Here is an 18,240-nt window from a genome sequence, read left to right on the forward strand (position 1 = left end):
TTTAAGTTTTAAATTAATTTATCCTTTTCAATGATTAAATCAAATTTAATTGACAGCCCAAAATTCTGAAAGTCAAAATTATATGATCTCTAATAATTGTCCTCGTAAGTTTAACTCAGTTGGTAAGGACATTGTATAATATATGCAAGGGCAATGCAAGGTCGGGGGTTTGAATCCTGATCACTACAAAAAAAAAAAAATGATCTCTAATAATTAATTAAAAAAATGATTTCTAATAATTCAAAGTAAGTCTATATAATATTCATTAAAACTTATCAATATGATATATATAATGTTCTCTGATCCAAAAAAAGGGATCTGATTATATATATTTATTTTATTTTATTTTATTTTTTGGTCCAGTTGTTCATTAAATTATTTATTTGTGCATTATTTCCCTCGGCAGATTATTATTAAATTATTCATTTTAGGATTTAGCCATCACCAACCGATCCCCAAAAGTCCAAGACAGATGCAATTTTTAATCATGCTTATAACTTCTTGAACTTTTTTTCTGGAGCAAAAAATTCTGGATAAGATCTCTTAAAATAGGTCATTATTTATTTTGAATTCCGGTAGATGTCTCCAGGTATCCCTACTGTTTAGATCATTTAGGCTCGTTGAGACAAAAAAATTATTGGCAGCTGGATATTTGTTTGCTTTTTTTTTTCTTTGCCTGATTAAAAGAATTTGTTTATAGGTAGGAGGTACAAAAATCATTAATACTAATATTTGCGTAATTAAATTTTCTTCTTCATTTTCCTAACTCACCTATCAATTTCTTTTGGTACAAACTCACCTATCAATTTAATTATATCTTAATCAAACATTACCATCATAAATATAATTTACTTCACACTAGTTAATAGTTAATGTGATACGGTAACATGTTCTATCCATAACCAAAATTAATCCATAATATAAACACTAGCTAATTGCTAGCTGCATGTATAGCTTCTGTGTAGGCCCACGAGCATGGGGTGAAGAATGTCAAAGAAAGTTGCGTAGTGGTAGAGAGTAGCTTTTTTCTACACTTGCTATCACATTAATTAATTAAGCTAATTAATTGAGTATTGCTATCCATAACTTATCTATTTAAAGCTTCTAAGTTCCATCTTCCATAACTCACAAGAGAGAAGAGACATTTAAACTTGCAAGATATGGCATCCAAGCCTCGTTCTAATTTCTGTTTCCTCTTTCTATTGCTTCTTCTACATTTTTATTTGGGTACATGCATATACTTAACTTTGTTTCCTCATTTTTGTGTGACCAATATTTATTTATTTTTGGTGAACTTGTGACCAATATTTAAGACCTGTATTAGTATGCATTATCAAGTGAAAAACATGCATGAAACTTTCATGTGTTCCAATCCAAAGAGTTATTCATTTCTAACCATTTTAATTTTATTTTTGTTGAGATTGCACCATTAATCTCCTCTAATTAATAATGCCATGTATTTTTTTGCGTAGGGAAAAGCCAGCTACAATTGAACTACTACTCCAAGAGCTGCCCAAAAGCAGAAGAGATCATCAAGCAAAAAGTCATTGAACTGTATAACGAGCATGGAAACACAGCGGTTTCGTGGGTTAGAAATCTCTTCCATGATTGCATAGTCGAGGTGAGTATAAATATAATCGCAGCAAGTTATCATTTTTGGATTAAAGAAGCAATTAATATAATGATATATATGTGGGTTTCCACGCAGTCATGTGATGCATCCCTGCTTTTAGAATCGGTGGGCGATGTAGTATCGGAACAGACATCAGAGAGAAGTTCCGGGATGCGAAACTTCAAGTATGTAAAAACCATCAAAGCTGCTGTGGAGAAAGAATGTCCCTTGACAGTATCATGTGCCGACATTGTTGCTCTTTCCGCTAGAGACGGAATTGCCATGGTATGTTAAGAGTCGCACATTAGAAATCCCACATAAAAATTGAGACTTAAAATTAAAAGATTTTTATGCTGTTGCATTTGTATAGTTGGGAGGTCCAAAATTTGAAATGAAGACAGGACGAAGGGATGGCAAAGAAAGCCATGTAACAATGGTAGAAGAATTCATTCCAAATCATAATGACTCCATATCCTTAGTGCTTTCTCGTTTTCAAGCCATTGGTGTAGACGTTGAAGCAACTGTTGCTCTTTTAGGTACTACTGTACATTCTAACATTTACGGACACGAACACCAGACACCACACGGACACAGACATGCCGACACAACCGATAATTTAAAAAAAAAAATCACATAATTCTATGTAATTACAAGTGTCGGTGTCGTATCGATATCCAGAACACGCCTAATTCGAGGAGTGTCTGTGCTTCATATACATTATAACATTTACTTCAAAAGTCAAACATAAACATAATTAATTGGTCACTTTGATTCAATCAGGAGGACACTCAGTGGGAAGAGTACATTGCATGAATATGGTCCATAGACTATACCCCACGGTGGACCCAAAGCTAGACCCCACATATGCTGCCTATCTAAAACTTAGATGCCCAACACCAAATCCAGATCCAAATGCTGTTCTATATGCAAGAAATGATAGAAAAACACCAATGATAATTGACAACAACTACTACAAGAACATCTTGCAACATAAGGGTCTTCTAACAGTGGATGAAGAACTAGCTACTGATCCAAGAACATCACCTTATGTGAAAAAAATGGCAGCTGATAATGGATACTTCAATGAACAATTCTCAAGGGCTGTTCAATTGTTATCGGAGAATAATCCTCTTACCGGAGATCAAGGTGAAATTCGAAAGGATTGTCGTTACGTTAATGCCAATTAGTTATATGATATGATTATTTCGCTATGGTATTATGTGTATTTGCATTTCATATATAGAATAATTAATAATGCCAACGGGCTAAGACTTTTATGCTTGTACTTTCGTATATTAGTTGTTCCCACAGATATTTTACTTGATCAGCCGACAAAGGCAATAGAAAATAATTCACCTTTGAAGTTTGTGAGTGTATTATCAAGTTGTATCATGCATGATGATTGACTTGCAATATAGTATTTGATGTAATATAAATATATAAGTATATGACAATAAAAATTGAATAATGTTTGGTGACTGCATGATCAACATTTTTACTTCTTTTTCCAATTTTAGAGTAAGTTGTGTTAGACATCAAGTGAATAATGTGACTCGTTTCCTTGGAAAGGAAGTACTATCAATAGTTAATTTGTCCTGAGTTTATTTTGTCATTTTCCACTTTGTATTGAAATTTTAATTATTAATGTAATGGATTGAATTCGTTTGGTTAAAGAAAATTAGTAATGTGCAAGATCCAATCTAAACCAGACTTAATTAATTTGGAACATATCATAATTTTCTCAAAAATAAATCCAAACCAAACTTAAGTGTGTGATCGAGAGATTATTGTTTAGTGCAGAAAATAGAATCTATGAATTCACTCTCATGAATTAAGGAATGTTTTGTTGATTATGTCGATAGTAAGGCAAACAAGTTTATGTTTTCAGACAATTGAACAATGCTTGCCTAAGGAGTTAGAAATATAATGATTAAAAGGAAGGATGGGATTGTGATCTCAAATTGTTTGTTCTTGTTAGATAATAAAGTATTGAGCTTAAACTATTAGATTAGACCTTTATATTAGTAAGTTAGAGTCCATTAGGTTTATTATATATTCTCTCATAACATTTTGTAATATTAAGCTATTGTTATTCTAATGAAACCCTAGCCGTCGTTGTTCCTATTCTCTCTTTCTCCATTTTGTATCTGTATTCTTAACAGTTCTAAACATGAAAATAAACCTATTTAGGATGAGACAACTTTGAAAAACGGTTTCACTATGCAAATGCAACATGACCAGAAGAGATATTTGATTTGAGTCATAGAAGAATTCTGAAGGCTCCTTGCTTAGCATGTGACCTTTTTGAGGTTCAGATTCATGTTGGTGAAGCACATGCTTATCTGCATAAGTGATACAAGATGAATCTCGGAATTTACGGTTAGATTTTGTCGCCTAAGTTTCAAGAGTTTAAGCCAATTGAAGTCAAAAGGTATGGTGATTGGACTCTCTTCAATTTAAATTCCAAAGGTGTATGAAAGTTGTTTGATGAGTAGAATTCTTAGGTATTCCTTTAGCTCCAATGTTCCTATGAGGGCCAAGGAGTGTTAGAAACTTGCCACCAAGACTGGAAGTTTATCATATGATTATGACAACATGATTACTGCAGAAGGTGACTTAGATCACTCGGCTTTATTTGCTGACATAGAACCTGTTAGCTTTGAAAATGCCTTGAAGAGCTGAAAGTAATTGAAAGGAATCAAGGTGAGAGTTGGTTGAGCTGTCAGCTAAGAAGCATCCAATTGTTGTTAAATGGGTGTTTAAGGTGAAATTTAGATTAAAAATGGATCAATTGCTAAGTAGAATCCAAAACTAGTGGCAAATAGCTATCTAGAAAGGGCTGGTTAATTTGGACTACTAAGAGGTTTCTGCATCAGTGGTAAAGCTTGAGACAGTGAGATTGGTAGTAGCACTTACAAGTCTAAGTTGTGATCAAATTAACAAAGGTAGATTAGAAGCCTAAGGAGAGATGAGATGAGAATTAAGGAGGTGTGTTGTTAGAGTGATTCAAGTTCTGTTATTGCTGTCAGTGACAATTACTGTGTGTGTTAGTTAATCAGTTGCAATAGGCCAATCAATCTTTAACATCATGACGGTATCGCAATGTTTTCAAGCTAGATAAATTTGTGAATGTATACTCAATTACGTACCAAAAATTCAACAAAGTGATTCAATCTAATTTTCTTAAGCATTAATATATGCAGATTCTTCTTCGAAGTAATCAATTATAGGTAAACCATACAATCAAAAAACAGTTATAGGCAAACCATGAAACAATATCCCGACTCTCTATTCATTATACTATCTCTCCAAAGGAATTATATCTTTGTAAGAGCACCAAGTAGTAGTCCATTTAACTTTAGAAGCTTCCTCTCATCCATGAACTTTCTTAACCTGCAGTAGAGAATTAAATTTACATCAATATATAATAATACTACAATAATAACTTTAATTTATTTTCTAGCGAGTTTTCGTTGTATCGATGTACTCTATCAATTTGAATGAATAAATATCGTTTATTTGTGTCAAAAAAAAAAAAAAACTTTAATTTATTGAGACAATGGTTACTTGAGAACCAAGTTAAATTTTGATCTATGTAATACTGCTATAGTAATAACTAAACAGCCTGAAAACTAATTTCATCCTGCTTTTGTTTTAGGTTTCTCCCTGATATCATCCTACATGAAATAATCAGTTTTAATCCGCAATAATCGGAATATATGTCATCACCTCACTCTACCGAATTTGAAAGGTTATTCGTCACCAGCGAAGAACTAGTCCCTTCAACCAGCATTTGTTGAAGTATGGCTCATATATACAAGACACGGAAGAAGGCAAGGTACGGTTCAGGAGTAATATTGTAAACTGAATCGGAATATCGTGCGTTCATTGTCTTTCTCTTTCGTTCTCTTATTTAATCTTTTGTTACTAGTTGTTCTAACAACATTAATGTTAGCTATGTCTATAAATTTGTTTTTCCTAATTCAAACTCCCTCATTCTCTCTGCATTTAACCATTGTCAAGCAATTTGAAGTCTGCAATATCCAACACACTAGACTCTAATCTCTCTTGACAAAATTTGCACTAAATGTACGAATTGCAGTTAAACTCAAGTACAATTGTTATCTAATTTTATTATCCATTTATTACAATTTGATCATACAAAATTCTATGATTTAATTTTAAGGATGCTAGCTAAAAGACAAACAAATGTTCGATCTTAGCTATGAGAGGTGTATGCATTTAGTGTACGACCATGAACTCGTGCCTCGAACAAAATTACTCATATGGTCTAGCGGAAGAGATCAGTCTCCCATAGCATAACGAACGAACAAATGTTCGATCTAAACTGTGAGAGGTGTATATATTTAGTGTTTGATCATGCCTCAAACAAAATTACCGCCTAGTAACATAGAAGAAAAAAATTACAAGTGTACTTGCCTTATTTGTTGCCAAAGTAGCACCACTAACACCCATATTACCCAATGCTTTCTCTGTTCTGACTAAGTTTTTTCTTGGAATTGAATGAAATTTATGATGAGGAGGAGGAACCGATGAGTGTGTCTCAGGACCTTTATAATCAATCTCATATACCTCTGAAGGCAATATTGCTTCTGATTCCCCTGTAATATACAATTAATTAATTAAACTAGAATTAATTAGTAGCACCAACAAATATATACAACTTACTCTATCATGACTTCCTAATATTATAAGTTTAAACTTTATCAAAAAATATATATATTATAAGTTTAAAGCATATGCTATAAGCATGTGATGTTATGTTAAACAAACCTCTAGAGAAGTGAGGGAGAACAAGGAAGAGAAAGAGAAAGAAGCATGTTGTGAAGGTAGACATATGCTCCATATTTGGTATGCTCCAAAATTTCTTTAGGCTTTTAAATCTTAAAACTATATATCAGAAGTATATATGTATATAAAGCCAAACTTAGGATCGTTTATATGGTGGAAAAATTAATTATAAGAAGTAGTGGGTGGGGATTGTGTGTGTGTGGGAGGGTTCGTTCAGGCAAGAACCACAGCTAAGGCTGGCTCATTGAACCAATGTCTCTAATCTGTATTTTTCTTTTTTCTTTTTTTCAGTTTTTTTCATAAGAGTTTCTGCAATATATATCAAAATCATTTTCATCCACACAGCAATTATAAGTTGCCAGATACTGGTGGGGTGTGGATGTGTCGGTTTGGGATATCAATCAATGCTTTTATTTCAAACCCAACTTTAACGGTTTTTTCTAAATTACCTCTTTGGAGGCAATTTACCCCTATTAAAAATATCTCATTTTTTTCATCTTTTTTATTTCTATCTACAGAACATAAAACATTTTCATCTATTTCGTTCAACATGTGATTTTCACCTATTTTGTTTCATAATCGGATCTTACTTGTCATTGAGGATCAATTCATCAAAAAGTAATGTATGCCTCGTAATTTTTGTTTTCTTACAATTAGTTAATATTTTTATCTCAAAAATGTTAAATTTCTTCATCTCTATCATTTAATATGTAATCTTCACCTCCTACGTTTTAGAATCGAATCATAATTGTTACTAGGTTTAAATTATCCCCTATTTAACAAATGTAGATCTGACCCTGTATTTACTTTTAGAACATTATCATAAAAATAACATTTCATGTTCTGTCATATTTGTTTCAACTTTGAATTTATTGGTCAAAAGTTCATATGAAAAAAAAGTCACTTTAAAAGAGAGAATTAACATTGCTATCCAACATATTATATTATTGGATAGATTTTAGAAACGGTTAAACAAGTTATTTCAAACTTATAATATATATGTTTATTTATTAAAAAAAAAAAACTTTGAATATGCTAAGTTGGATTTGGTCAACAAATTTAGTAAGGGAAAAAGAGATGACATGAAATGAAATGTGGTTGGGACAAGTCCATGTGTGTATAAATAATTGAAATCTGTCATGACATGGACAAGGTGTAGTGTTTACTCTGCACACACTAATAGTCCTACATGTGTTGACACTAAACACTGATCTTACACAGAAGTAGTAATTGTATTGAGACGTTGCCACTTCACCAAACATGTGCCAAAAATAATATTTCCGCTACTGATTTCCTTTTATAGCTTATTCTTTGCAAATTAATATAACCGAAAATTTTCATTGAATGATGTAAAGAAAGTTGATCGAAATTATTCACTGAAATTTACATGACTGCAGTTAGTTGTGAAGATATGTCAAAAGTACACATAAACAGTATGATCACAGGAATGTTTGGACAATTATGCGTATTTACTATTTACCTATTATACTATGCATTTACAATATACCTTGGCCTCTTGAACCTGGAAAGACCCGCATGCAGATTAATTTTATGTTGAATGAGAAAGTACAGTTACATCTATTTATTAGACCATAATGGTACCTCAACAGACCTCAGAAAAACCACATGCATTGGTGCTAAGGTTGTAGGACCGTTAGGTCCTAGTGCAATTGAATCTAGATCTAATAGGAATCAATGAAATGAAACCATAGCATGTAAGCTCAATTTGGGGTGTACATTGTCAATAAATCAAACTGAATTGGATTGCTTATATGTCCTTAAAAACTACTTTTAGACCGGTTTATTTTTGAGAATTTCTTTTCCCCACTTCTTATACTCTAATCTGCCCATCAAATTTCTCATTTTACACGGTTTGAATTATATAATCTGAAACATTTTTATACGGATTATATAATCTGAATCTCTTAAAAATACATGTAAATTATTATGATTCCTCCATTTCTTATTTCAAAACAGTTCGAAAATATAATCCAAAAAAAATAATATTAACAGTTCCGGTTATATAATGTTAAATGTGGCAATCCCTCATCTAACCAGTTTTTGACAACACTTGTAGTCTCTATGTTAAAAAAAGAAAAAAAAATCTGAATTTTTGTTTTTAAATGGCCTATTAGGGGGGTATTCTGGATTTTTTTTTTTTTTTAAAGGATTGTTTTTTCTTAAAATGGCCTATTAGGGGGTATTTTGGAAAAAAAAATATATATTAAAAGGACTGATTCCATCCCAAAATTTTCTAGGGGGTAAGCCGAAAATGATTTATTTTACATGGGAAAAAGCACTATTAACCCTTCTTTGATTCACAATGTGTAATATAGGATTCCAAATCCAGGAGGATGATTGGTTTTGCTGAGCAAGTGAATGGATTGTACAACAAAGGTCTTTGTTGACCATATCTTACCATTCCCATAAGAACTGCACAGCAGGTTTGAAGATGGTATGAATTGTCAATGGTGACCATTACATTATAACCGCCTCCAATGAAAAGGTAAGAAATAAAAAAGAATGAAAAAAGAGGAGAATTGCAATAAAAATATAGAAAACATGCAAGGCTATTTATAGTCACAACACCATCTTAGATTGTAACTATAGTCAAAGAAAACATGTAAAATTAATAAAATCTCCCAAAAATGTATTAGACACACCACAAACTGTTCAAACATTGGTTGTAACACCATCGTACAAATTCTGGAATATTTTGGATTATCTAATCTGAATGCATGTCCAGTACTGGTTCAGATTATAAATTCTGAAACTTGTCCAGATTGTTTAAATTTTGTGCTTTGGAGAGTTTTGCGCGTTTCGAATTATGAATCTTATTCAGAACACATAAAATAGAAAAATATGTCATTAATGAAATTCTACAACAGCAATATAAATTAAACAAAACAATTTCAACGACATAATTTCAAGAGGATAATTCAACAACAAAATGCAACAACGTAAATTAATATAATTAAACACAAACAAAATCATGGATCAAACGCGAGATGTGGACCCTAAACAGATTAGGTTTCTTCCCGTTGTAGTAAACTACAACTAGTGCTCATATCTATTTGATAAGTGTTCATATGTGATGGTGTTTGCACATGAACCATACAAGTCAATTTATTGACGGTTATGTGCTTTGTGAACCATAAAAATTGTCGGTGCAATATGAACCACAAAATAATCCTGCATTTGACTAGCTTGTTCGGATTATATATTTCAAAACGTATCCAAATCACAATTTTTAACATTGTTTGGGCATGTTTCAGATTATATAATTTGGACAAGTATAAGTCATGATTTTTTATTATATGTCTAGGGTTAATTAAGTAAATGGTTATAAATATTCATAATTTCTTTTTTAGTCCCTAGAAAATAAAATCTAACTTTGTAGTCCCTGTAAAATTTTCCATTGGTATTTTTAGTCCTTGTAAAAAATTTATGACAACAATTTTGGTCCCTAAAAAGCTAAATGAAAATGTTACATAGACTAAAAAGTGCAATTTTATTTTGTTGGTACTAAAAACGAAATTATGAATATTTACAGGTCGATGGTCGACAAGATTTGGAATGTCTACTAATTTCAGGTCAATGTGTCATTTTTTACACATTTTATTGACTGTATTACACGTTTTGGATTGATTGTAGATACAATATATTGTATTACGCGTCTTCTTTCCTTTTCTTTTGGGGAAGTTATGATGTCATGGTTTCACTATTGGTCTTTCATACGAAGGGTCAACTTATGGGTTAGTATAAATGGTCAACGTGGGATTGTCTTATATCAACTTGTATTTCATATCAGTTTGAATCTCAGATTGTTCAAATCAGTTTCCACCTTCTCCTTTTCCATCACGTGTTCTCAAATTCTTGTACTACAAATTTAGTTTTAGTTGTCAAATATTGTGTACTACATTGTGTTATCTCAATGTAAATGTATTATAAAATCTTGTTCAATATTAAATTTAGTTGTCAATTTTAAATTATGCCGCTTTAAATTATATCATTTTAAATTATTCCTTTTAACAAATTGAGAACAAAATTGAGTAAATACAATTCAGATTTTATAATCTAAAAAGGTCAAATACACTATGGATTATAAAATCTGAATGAGAACAAAATTATCAAGTTAGAAGGCACGACAGAAGTACATGGGGTTGAAAAAGAAATTCAATGTGCCAATCACTTATGAGATGTGGCCCAAGGCTCATCAAATTACAAGACTACTATTTGGAAGAACATAAAAGGTTCTATCATATTACATGACGCATGTACCAACCATTACTCTCCCCACCACCACCCTCGATAATATCATGTGTCGCATAGAGTTCAAAGGTGTACTTGCTATCTTTAGTAAAATGGTTGATTTTGTAAGTAAAAAGGGGGAAGGATTGTGATATTCATACTAAAAAAGTAAGAGTTCAGTCTTTTTTTTTGAAATGTTAATAGTGTCTCCGGTGCACTCTAAGGATCATAAGTAATAAGTATTTATAAAAAATATGTGTAATCAATGCATTTAAAATCAAAATATTTGACTTTTTTAAAAAATAATTGTTTATTTTAGAATGCTTAAGAGTGTCTCGGATGCACTCATTAACAAAACTTTTTTTTAAAAAAAAATTACCTTCATATTGTAAGTACCTTTTTCTTTTTGAAATTTTTGTTTAGAAACAATAAAACTATTGGCCGTATATGAAAATAAGTTAGTGTGCACAAAAATTTTGGTGAATTGGCAATCAATATTTACCTTTATTTATGTGGTAAGATAAGACATTTTCACATAGTTCAATTCTTACATAGACCTGACTGAAGTATATAGTAGTTGCTTTAAAGAGTACAAGTCTTTTTCCTTCAAAGTTCATAATTTTGTAGACTGGATACATATATGACTAGTGTTCGATATTCATATCAAATCATCATTTATATTATGATTTTGATTATTATGGCTTGTGATAACCTTTTACGTAGTAACCAATCTCAACTCAATATTAGAGAATAATTCATGAAAAACTAATTTTAAAGATGATTTGGTAAAATTATAATATGAGTCATTCTATTTTAAATTAATGTTCAAGATCATATAAAAAATTATGTTCGAGATAGATAACGGGTTAATTCTATTTTAATAAAAATTGTTTAGAAATGACCAAAAAATTTCAGCGATAATTAACTGCAGCTCACTTTTCTCTTCTGAAACTCACTGAAAGTTTTTGATCATTTTCATGTATTTTTATGTGAGAAAAACAATGTTTTTAGTGAATTAAATCAAAATCCTCAAGCAACAACTTCTAGAAGAAAGAAAATAAGTAGACAATTGGAAAGTGATTTGGTACCTAATCCACCCGGAGCTTGGGCTGAGTGTTTCTTAGCCAATTTGGATTGACAATATACACCTTGTCACAAAGAACATTGTTTTTCCTCGCATAAAACTTACTTAAAAATATATGAAAATGACCAAAAAAAATTAACGGTAGTTAACTATATCTCGATTTTCTCTTTTAAAATGAGTTGTAGTTAACTACCGATAGAGTTCTTGATCATTTTCACGTGTTATTAAACAACTTCTTATATAGAAAAAGCAATTTTCTGTCGGAAAATATAAAATTTGCATACCAAACCACTACAAAATAAATCACCATTTTTTAAAAAGAAAATAAATCCCCATTATTTAGTCAAAAAATAAATAAGTCCCCAATATTATTATTATTTGCTCAGAACCCTGGAACGTGTGCACAACTCTAGCTTAATTTTTTTAATGGTTAAAACGCATTTCATGTTGGTGTCAGGATTTTAGTCAAAAAATATGTTTGATGTCAGAATTAAAAATAATTTACCACATCAGGGAGCTGACAAATCCACCAAAACTATGGTGCGATTCACCTCAAAGTCATAAAAGATAATACTTAATCAACAAGTAATTAGTTTTTTTTTTTTTGACAAAGGGAACAAGTACTTAGTTGTTTCCTGGAAAAATAGTCATTTTGATTTCAACCGTGTGAGTCATTGTTGCTTATAGTTCCTAAAGTTAACATTTCCAATCACTTACTTTTTTTGTTATTTAGCTGCCATAAAATATTAACTTTTGCTAATTATTTTAATCTTTAAATGTGTTTATCATTTATTAATTTAGACTCTAAAATTACAAAGATAATTCCACAGTAACGAAATAAAGAAGTCAGACACTCTAGAATTTGAGTGTAGATTTTGATTTTTTTTTTAAACGACTAAAATTTTATTCAATATCCCCCACTTCTATCACAAGAAGCAAGATGCTCTCTCGATCTAATTAATTTATTAAAATACACTTATTAATCACGGTTAATATAATAATTAAGCTAAAGACAAATAAAATGAGACAGATGGAGTACGTTACAATCTCTATATAGGAGATAAAAGTTAACAAAAATATGTATTTAGATTGCCGGTGAATTTATGAAAATAACAATGTTGCCTAAATTTTATAGAAACTAGAAAGTGTAATTTTATGAGAATGGTGTAACTCATTATAACAACAAATCTAAACATACATGAAAAGGATTGCTTAGTCATAAAACATCTATGTATTTAGTAGAAAAGTTGGTCAGAGTATCCAAAGATGCTTACTCAAACTGTGTGTCGGAACATGAAATGCCAAGCAAAGTGCACCCCCGACAACAACAGCACATCAAAAAAGATAGTACTAAAACAAATATCACTTGCACAGAAAAACCCTACACTCTAGCTTCAAACTTGTTTATATCAACCAAGGCATTAATATCCTCGAGAACTCAGATCATGTTTCCATGTTTTTCTATATTATATTACCATAGAACCATAAAAGATTCTCTCGTACAACTCAAGATGTCAAAACAAGAAAATAAATCAACACAAGTTTAATTAATAATATGGTCACTATGAAGAAAAAAACAACATTGACCTGTATTTTCGGAAGCATGGATACGAACACAGACACTAGACACAACATAGACGCCGACACGCTAACACCGTTAATAATTTGAGAAAATTACATAATTCAGTATAATTATATATGTTGGTGTCAGACACGACACTTGTCCAACACTGAGACACGCCTAATCTAAAAGTGTATGTGCCCTATATTCAACTCATTATAAGTAGTTCATAACTATAATTATAATTATAATAAGTAATTCATAACTATAATTAAAATAAGTAATTGAAAGATAAATAAAAATAATAAATACAAGAAAGTAATCAATATTGAAAACCATGTAAAGAAGAAGGTATCTGCAAAAACCTTTGGATCAAGATTTTCTTGCTCGTTCAGATTTGCATCTTGTTAGCACTAGAGGAAATGCTATAGATTCTCCTTCTTCTGTTTCTTCCTTTCTCTTCATTTCACAAACCTTTTCAGACTCAGTTATTCTTTCTCTCGCTGAATCTTCAAGTTCTTTGAAAAATCTCAACTTTGAAACTGAAACAGACTCACTCTGTTTCTCCTCAGAGGGTTGCTCTGTTTCTTCATTCCTTAAAGGAGAACCCCAAAACCTACTTGCTAGTGAAGATGAACTATATGGTGCTGATTTGCATCTAGTTAGTAACAAAGCATTTTTTGGTGGAGTAGAACAAAAAGTGGAAGAATCATTAGAATCAGAAACTAAAACTTTAGCTTTAAATACTCTGTTATTTTCTTCTTCTTCTTCTTCTTCTTCTTCTTCTATATATGATTCTTTTGAACCATTTTTCATTGAAGCTTCTGAAACTTTTGAAGCTTTACTTTTTCTTCGAAATCCAAAGCAGCAAACTGAATCCTTCCTAACAAAATGGCAACAAAAGAGAGTATGTGGGACCCACCAAAAAGGGCAGCGGCATTTACTCGGAGCTCCGTCACCGGAGGAGGGACGACCCTTTTTAGTGGTGGGTTGTTTGGAGGAGCGTTTAACTCGAACTTGACCCATGCAAGTGACTTTAGGGGAAGAAGGTTCTTTGGTTTCAATGGAAGTAGTGTTCTTTTTCCTTAGGATTAAGAACATAGAGTTAGACTTTGATCTTGTTCTTCCTCTGCTTTTGTTTGCTGCATTTGATTTTAAGAATCTCATCAATGGTGGTGGAAACTTTTCCATTCTACCTGGACTAGAAATGGGTTTTGCAGATAGCTTCATGATGCCTTTGTTTGTTTGTAGGGTAACCGTTGGTGGAGAAAGGAAAGAGAAGATATAATACTATCTCCTCTCTCTTCTATATCTATATATCTCCACTTTTTGTGAAATTTGGTGCACTTCATTTTTTTTTTTTTTTTGTTGTGGCCATGCTTTAGTGGGAAGCGCGGACTCTTCTCAAATTAAATGTGTCTTTGTGTAGGATAAGATATGTGTTTAACATCGATATGATATCAATATATATAATTACACTTAATTATATTATTTTCTTAAATTATAATGGTGTCATATCTAGTGTATTTATCTTGTATCTGTATCCGTGCTTCATAGCATTCTAGATATAATCGAGCAAATTGTCTTTTTTGTTTAAGAAAAATAAGTATTTTTTCTTTTCAGTTATTTTGTTTGCATGTATAGTTTGTTTTCATCTTTCATTTTTCTTTGCATAGTACGGATGGATGAGTGAATCTGATATTAAGATTTCTTTTCGATGTGAGGTTCTCTTTGCCCTACCTCTTGAGGTAATTGTTGTTTTATTATTTGTCTCGGATATATGGTTGTAAATTGTAATATTGTAGCTTAATTGCACAATAAAATATATAGGGTAAATTGTTTTGTAAGTATAGTCTGGTTGTTTGTTTTATAGACATTGATAGGTAAGAGTGAGTGTTTAAACCTCGAATTTTCAATTTCTTTATAGTATGTGAATTTAGCCACTAGATTAATTGGAAGAAAAAAGTTATACTCTTCTCCGTAATAAAAAGATTTTATTATTTATCATACATGCAAACTTAAGTTACTTTCTCTCTTGTTACAATAAATAGGAGGCTTGTTCTACAATTTGGAAATTTCATTTCCGTTCTGTAAATTTACCTACTAAGTAACACATTCCCCCACGTAGGATAAACATTTTATTGGATTTTGATTGAACGATGTATGTGACTCAATTTTATCTATAATACCTTTTATTTCATTTTGGTTGTTACATTTCTGCATTTTTTATACTTAATGTTCTTGTTCTTGCATTTTTACAATGTTTGTCCATTCCCACGTATTTCTCGCACTACAAACAAAGACTTAAGACAGTAAACTTATCAACTTAGAACCCCCAACCATGATCTAACTCGAGTCCTAGATTAATCATCAAGTTCATTTATTGAAGATATTTTTTTCTTTCTTGTCAACCCTTTTAAAATGCTTTAGTGTATATTTTACTTTCTTAATCATTAGCATTCATCTTAACATATGAGAATATATTATTGACCCTTTATTTAGTGAGAATGACATCTTTATATAAGAATACATTATTGACCCTTGAGATTAAAATGGACGGCTTAGATTTAAAGTACCAATTAAAACATAACATGGACCATCACCTTCTTCTTTTCTTCTCCAACCCACAATCCCATCTGCAAAATCGTTGGCATGCGTGAATAGAAACAAACAACATCCTCTTCAAAACAACAATTGCATCATTATTTTTAAGGAGTATCTAACCTTTAGTATTTCTTTCTAGTGTCACAAATTGGATCTAATTTTAATTTTGAATACATTCTTAATTAACCAATTCACAAAATAAATTTGATGTCCAGATTAAAATCTAATAACCAAAATTGTACCGGTGTCCAGATTAAAATGTATTAATTAAGTATAATATATTATAGGGTGCTGCTAACCGGTGTTCCTAAGGCGCCGGTTAAGAAGTAATAAATGAACGAATTCCACTTATTTTACAATAATTAAAGTGATAAAAAAAGTCAACTAATTAAAATAAAATAAAAATTGTATTTGATACTCTATTAAATTTCCTTTCTTTACACAACTATACACAGTTCCTTTCCTTTTTTTTTTTGACAAAAATAAACGATATTCATTTATTCAAATTGATAGAGTACATCGATACAATACAAATCCAAATTCGCTAAAAACAAAAAGGATGAATCTGCGAACAAACTCACAACATCCATGTTAATAGCATAAAACGGAAAAGTACCTATGCCTACAAATATGACTATATTTATGTCTCTCGAATACTCATGTCTCCATATCTGCAACGTTGACGACACCAAAGTCATTGTCATTGATCGGATCTGCACTTGCTCAAAGCTAATTTTTCAACCTGAATCAAATAAACACCGCACTAGGACGGGAAATCAAAAACACACTGCACAAAGACGAGAAATCAAAACAAACAGAGTCGTTCAAATACGACGAAATCACAAAAACAAACGAAAGAAAATATAAAATATGTGAAATCACTTATTCAATTATGATAGAACGAAAAACAATTCGGACGAGTGATTTTTGGGTCAAAATTGACCCTAAATCACCCCTCTAAAAAGAAGAAGAAGAAGAAGAAGAAGAAAGGGGTGACGGCTAGGGTTTGAGAAGGAGAGAAGAGAGAGAGGGGAAGAAAGGGGTGTTGTATAATTAGGTGTTGAATTATCACAAAAAATTCCTTTCTTTTTCAGTTTCCGAAATTGAACCATTACATATTTACATCCATATATCCTTTTCATTTCTTAACAAAAAAAATTTCCTGTGGATTTTATTTGAACCAATATTTTTTCCGTGAACTTTTTATGAATCATTTTTTTTCTTTCAAACCATTTCATGGAAAGCCTATGCATAATTAGTAAGATATCCAATTAAAATAAAGTCCAAAATAAATTAATAATTCCAAAGATAAAACATAACCAATTAAATATCAAATACAAAATCATCAAATGCATAGAAATTACAAAATCTTCTTCAAAATAAAATAGGATTCCATGCTTGTATCACAAAATAGGAAATTTGTTAGAGTATTGAATGCATATTTTTCATATTTTAATTAGTTGACTTATTACTCACTTTAATTAAATGAGATTCATTCATTTATTGCTCTTTAACGAGTACCACAGAAGCACCGGATAACATTACCCTATATTATATATTTAACTATTAAATGAGAAGATTATAATCCAAACATATCTATGGAGACAAGAGTATAATCTACTTGTTATATCTTTTTATTCAGAAAATTAAAGTAAACATATTTTTTAACATAAAAGGAGAATGAAGTACTCCCTCCGTTCCTTTTTAAGTGTCACTTTTGGAGAAAAATTTTGTTCTTGTTTAACTGTCACTTTCAAAGTTCAATGCAACATTAAATGTTGTTTTACCAATATTGTCTTTAGTTATTTATTGCGGAGAGAGAAATATATCAAATGAGATATTAAATGAATAAGGTCATTATAGTAAAAGTATAATTTATTGCATCAAAAGTAGTATAAATTGTTAATTGTCTTAATTTATATAAAATGTCAAAATGTGATAATTAAAAAGAAATAGAAGAGGAAGTATAGTTCAAGTCTTTTCTAAGTTATGAAAGTGTAGGTTGCTCTGGAGTATACTGCATTTATGATCCAGAATTGAGTATGTACTCGGACATACAACTACTTTTATTATCCCCATTAAATTTAGCCAGTTATGTTTAATTAAATTGTTATCTATATTGTGAAGCTAATTTTCAACTCAATATTTATCTCTATGAGCTGTCTTGCAAATGATTCATGGCTTGAACAAGAGAGGTGAGAGGACACGGTTTATTTTTGAATGGTTTGCCGATCCGATAGACAATCTATTAGAGTCTATTCGGAAGTTTAAGAGGAGATGGGAGAGCTTTATACTCTCTCCCTAAATACTATTTTC

General features: G+C 31.0%; 1 protein-coding gene across 2 annotated transcripts in view; it reads left to right on the plus strand.

The window, feature by feature from the left end:
• LOC25484028 (peroxidase 21) overlaps positions 1-3,048 on the plus strand; it is a 29,566-nt gene extending 26,518 nt beyond the window's left edge. Inside the window, exons 1-5 of one of the 2 annotated variants that reach the window (XM_013612777.3) lie at positions 966-1,227; positions 1,473-1,621; positions 1,709-1,897; positions 1,983-2,148; positions 2,393-3,048. In XM_013612777.3, coding sequence (XP_013468231.1) covers positions 1,161-1,227; positions 1,473-1,621; positions 1,709-1,897; positions 1,983-2,148; positions 2,393-2,799 — 978 coding nt within the window. In that variant the 5' untranslated portion in view covers positions 966-1,160 and the 3' untranslated portion in view covers positions 2,800-3,048. Of the gene's footprint in view, positions 1-965; positions 1,228-1,472; positions 1,622-1,708; positions 1,898-1,982; positions 2,149-2,392 lie in introns of those variants that run through there. The other variant, XM_039827617.1, reaches the window with a different exon arrangement.
• The last annotated feature ends 15,192 nt before the right edge of the window (positions 3,049-18,240 follow it).

The sequence above is a fragment of the Medicago truncatula genome, chromosome 1 (genome assembly GCF_003473485.1).
Source record: "Medicago truncatula cultivar Jemalong A17 chromosome 1, MtrunA17r5.0-ANR, whole genome shotgun sequence".
NCBI lineage: Eukaryota > Viridiplantae > Streptophyta > Magnoliopsida > Fabales > Fabaceae > Medicago > Medicago truncatula.